This window comes from Otolemur garnettii, unplaced genomic scaffold, assembly GCF_000181295.1.
Source record: "Otolemur garnettii isolate 467f Iridium unplaced genomic scaffold, OtoGar3 scaffold00156, whole genome shotgun sequence".
NCBI lineage: Eukaryota > Metazoa > Chordata > Mammalia > Primates > Galagidae > Otolemur > Otolemur garnettii.
In genome coordinates this window covers 1,602,253-1,606,759 of record NW_003852551.1, presented here as the reverse complement: position 1 = coordinate 1,606,759, position 4,507 = coordinate 1,602,253, and the positions used below count along the sequence as shown (strand labels likewise).

General features: G+C 49.3%; 1 protein-coding gene across 2 annotated transcripts in view; it reads left to right on the top strand.

The window, feature by feature from the left end:
• RHCE (Rh blood group CcEe antigens) overlaps positions 1-4,507 on the top strand; it is a 43,434-nt gene that overhangs the window by 24,323 nt on the left and 14,604 nt on the right. For both annotated transcript variants that reach the window (XM_023519103.1, XM_003799844.3), the window contains exons 5-7: positions 377-543; positions 950-1,087; positions 3,058-3,191. In XM_023519103.1, the coding sequence (XP_023374871.1) occupies positions 377-543; positions 950-1,087; positions 3,058-3,191 (439 nt within the window). The remainder of the gene's footprint in view (positions 1-376; positions 544-949; positions 1,088-3,057; positions 3,192-4,507) is intronic.

The following is a 4,507-nucleotide window of genomic DNA, read 5'->3' as shown; positions in this document are numbered from 1 at the left end:
AAAAAAAAAAAAAAAAAGGCCATTACAAACTGTGTTCAGGAGGTCTGGGGTTTGTGGATGTCAGTTCTATGGTGTTTCCTTGACTGTAAACTATGTTAGCCGGTCCCTGCCAACTTGAGAATTTGGAAAGGAGACATGATTTGCCCACATTCGCGTAACTGTAACTATAGCTCAGTGGTTCTCAACCTTCCTAATGCCTCAATGTATTTTCATTGTTACAAAGGGGTAGCGACCCACAGGTTGAGAACCGCTGCTATAGCTAGAAAGTGACAATGGAGACTTACTAGCTCTAGGATTCTCCTCATCTGAAGCTGCCAGAGGCTCAGGCCATTGGAGCGGGAGTGTGGCTCTGACAATGACCCTCTCTGGCCCCCAGGTACCCTCTTCTTGTGGACCTTCTGGCCGAGTTTCAACTCCGCGCTGCTGAACGATCAAAATGAAATGAAGAATGCTATCTTCAACACCTACTATGCCCTAGCGGTCAGCACAGTGACAGCTATTTCAGTGTCTGCCTGGACTCACCCCCGAGGAAAGATCAACATGGTAAGAAGAGTGCTGCCCGCCACCCCCCCACAGCGCTTAGTTCCTCTGAGCCTAACACTTGTATTCATGCTCCTCCCCACTCAAAACCCCATTCTTCAAAGCACTCAAGGAACATCACTAATACGCGTGAGAGTGGGTACTGTGTACCTGCACTTTCCAGTACTTTCCCTAAATGCTTCCCAACCAGGATAACTGCACCCGGAGCCTGAGAGGCAGGAGTAGAGTTAGCCCACTGATGAAGGTCACATAAACCTAACCCCAACAGAGAGGAGGGGGTGGTTTCAGGATCTGTGCAGCAGGGAGGATGTCATCTGTTTGCCTTGCTCTCAGGGTGTGAAATAACTTTCAGCAAGACGGTGTCCTCTCGAGGTCTCACATCATTCTCCCATGAGCTATTTCTTTGCAGACTCATGTCCACAATGCGGTGCTGGCAGGAGGCGTGGCTGTGGGTGCTTCATGTCACCTGATCCCTTCTCCTTGGCTGGCTATGGTGCTGGGCCTTGTGGCTGGGCTGATCTCCACTGGGGGAGCGAAATGCCTGCCGGTAAGAACCTGGACAATGAATACTTTCTGCCTTGACTTATACCAGCAGGACCCTGGGGCCCTGGTGGGCCATTAAGCAATACCTTGGGCTGTACCAGGCAGATGTTGGCACTTTCTGATGTTAGCTTCAAAGCCTGGCTAGGGGACCCTGGTACATTGGTTAGGATGCTGGAGCAAGTAACAGAACCCACTAAAATTTGCTCAGACAGAAGGGGGAGTTTGTTATAAGGCTATGGGAATGTCACAGAACCCAAGGACGGGGTTGCTGCTGGCAACCCAGGGAGGGCTGGCACCAGGGACTGGAGTACTGTGGGGAGCTCAAGACATCCCCGCTTTACTTCTTTCCCTGCTTTTCCTGAACATCTTCATTCTCACTCTGTAGGGGCTGCTTCCTCCCCTCCACCTGGTGGAATGTGTTTTTTTTTTGCATCAAGAAAGCAGCCAAGTGGAATCTCTTGGCCCCAGTTGCAAAGTTTATAGAGAAGGGGGTCCTTTGGTTTAACTTGGATAATGTGTCATCCTCAGCATGGTGGGGCGTGATGTGGGTTAGTACAGGGCATGTCAAACGACCTGGCTGCTGCCATGAGCCAAGTGGTGGAGGAGAGCGAGGGTGTGGCTGATGCCTCAGGCCATGTCTACTTTGGATTGTTTAATTCTTCTTTTAAGTGAATGGATCTTTCTTTCTTGAATACTCAACAAGAATTGATCATCCCAAAATACTCCATTAGAGCCAGTTGGTTATAATGTACTTCAAAAAGAAAGATTTAGGGATTTAAATCCAACCAATCTCAATGGATTTAAAGACTGGATGGGGGACAAAGGAGTAGACCTTTGAAAGTTGAATTTGGAACCAGAGTCTTGGTGGATGAGAGATGCTCAGGCATCTGAGGGCAATGGGGATTCTTTTTTTAGAGAGTCTGTCTCATTTTGTTGCCCTTGGTAGAGTGCTGTGGCATCACAGCAACCTCCAGCTCTTGGGCTTAGGCAATTCTCCTGCCTCAGCCTCCCAAGTAGCTGGGACTACAGGTGTTCACCACAACGCCCAGCTATATTTTTTTAATGCAGTTTGGCCGGGTCTGGGTTCAAACCCGCCACCTACCCTACTCACTGAGCCACAGGCGCTGCCCAGGGTGATGGGGAGTCTAAGGAGGGAACTAAACTGATCAAATTAGCATTTGTAACACAATCTGTCGCTCCTGGCCATCTGGGAGGCTAAGTGAGCAGACAGAAGGAGCCCCCTGATGGGAATCTGGACATGTGGTCAGATGCTTTTCTTTCAAACAGCCTTGCTGTCTTTGGGACTGCACTTAAATCTGAGCTAAACCAGCTGATCTCAGTTGCCCCCCAGGGGACATTTGACAATGTCAAATTGGTGCCGGGGTGCTACTGTTACTAGTGGTTAGAGGTCCAGGAAGCTGTTAAACATCCTGCAATGTATGGGACAGCTCCCATAACAAAGTTACCACTAGACCCTTCCTGCTCCCAGGGTGGTCTGCAGAACATCAGCATCAGCATCATCTGGGGATCTCATTAGAAATGCAGAGTCTCAGGCCCCATACTGCACCAACTAAATCCAACTCTTCTTTTTTTTTGTGAGACAGAGTCTCACTATGTTGCCCTCAGTAGAGTGCTGTGGAGTCACAGCTCACAGCAACCTCAAACTCTTGGGCTTAAGAGATTCTCTTGCCTCAGCCTTCCAAGTAGCTGGGACTACAGGCGCCCACCACAACACCCAGCTGTTTTTTGGTTATTATTGTCATTGTTGTTTGGCAGGCCCAGGCTGGATTCAAACCCACCAGCCCCAGTGCATGTGGCTGGCACCCTAGCTGCTGAGCTACAGGTGCCGAGCCTGAGAAGCGCTTCTTTAGGCACTCCTCAATGTGCATTCCCCTTCGGTGGCCCTGGATGCCAAGGGTGGGTAGGGAATATGGTCTTACCCACAAATCTGCTTATAATGATGTTTGTCCCCAGATGTGTTTTAACAGAGTGCTGGGGATTCATGATACCTGTGGCGTGCACTACACCTTCGGCTTGCCAGGTCTGCTTGGAGGAATAATCTCCATTGTGATGTTGAAGCTTCATATCAACTGGACCAACAGTCCCATGTGGGTCACTTGGCTTACCCCCTAAACCCCTCTGCCCGACTCAGGAAACATGCCCAGTGCCCTTAGCTGGAGTTTCTACAAGCATTTAGGGTCAGGCACTCAGGAGGCTTCAGCAAGTATCTCTTGGCTGTTTTATTCAGAAATTCTGCCCAGCCCCTAGCTTATATGAAGTCATCACCTCTCCAGGCCACCTCTTCTTTTCAAAAGGGGCAGCCTAGTTGCAGGGCAAAGGCATACAGTCCTGAGATCCCACAAATGCACATGGAACAGATCAGTCGAGCCCAAGCCAGTGAGCTTATAGCTTAGGCCATGGTAATGATGACCTTGCACTCTGGAGTTGACTGGTCTTGAAGCACTCCCACTGCCCATTAACAGGGCATGCTACCTAACCTTTCTCAGCCATCATCACACATCGTAAATGAAGGTGACAATAGTACCTCCTCTCATGGGGTGATTGGGAGGATACTTGTGGGTAAGAGGACTTAATAAGTAAATGCAGGAAAATGCTAAGCATAGCCCATCCCTGAGGCCCAAGAAGGTCAGAGGCTTGGCCAAGTCTCACTGGGAGGGGGGAATACAGCCGCTGGACCAGAGTTAGGTCCTATGTCCCCCACACAGTGAAAAATGGTGATCAGTTTGACAGACCAGAGCCCTAGCCATTACCTCCTGGAGGTTGTATATTTGGAATATGGCTTACATAAAAGAAAAATGTGAATGTGGCACGATTCACAGATAGATGAACTGAGATCGTGACAAGAATGTTACAATAATCATCACGACTGTTTATGGACTATCTTCTAAGTGTTGGGCGTTGTGCTAAAAAACATCATATGCACCATCTCATCTAATCCTCATACTCACCCCTGAGGTGTTACCAGACTCTAAGAAGTGGTATTTAGGGGAAGTTATCTGCCCAAGGTCATTTGGCTGGAACTTGGCTGTAAGAATAGCTGAAGTGGGTGATGGTTTGGAAGCATCTCAGAGAAATCATGGAAGGGCTGGTGTCTCTTCCACTTCTTGGGCCCTGTATAACTCCAATGACAGAGATGGCCACAGCCTCAAATTATAGGAATCACATATTGGTGGGTAAGAGATCCTTCCTTGAGCAGCTTGGGGTGAGGAGGATTCCATTTGGGGCTGGGGAGCGGATGATTTATGTGAACAGGGCCCCTCCATAAGGGATTTGTTACCGGCTGCTGATGTGAACGCCTGGGACTGGTTGGTCTCCGGCCCCAGCCCGTCTAGCTGTTTCCAGACACGGACCAATCGCTCTTAGGTGCCTGAGGGCTATTTACCTTAGCAGAAGGGAGAGAGAG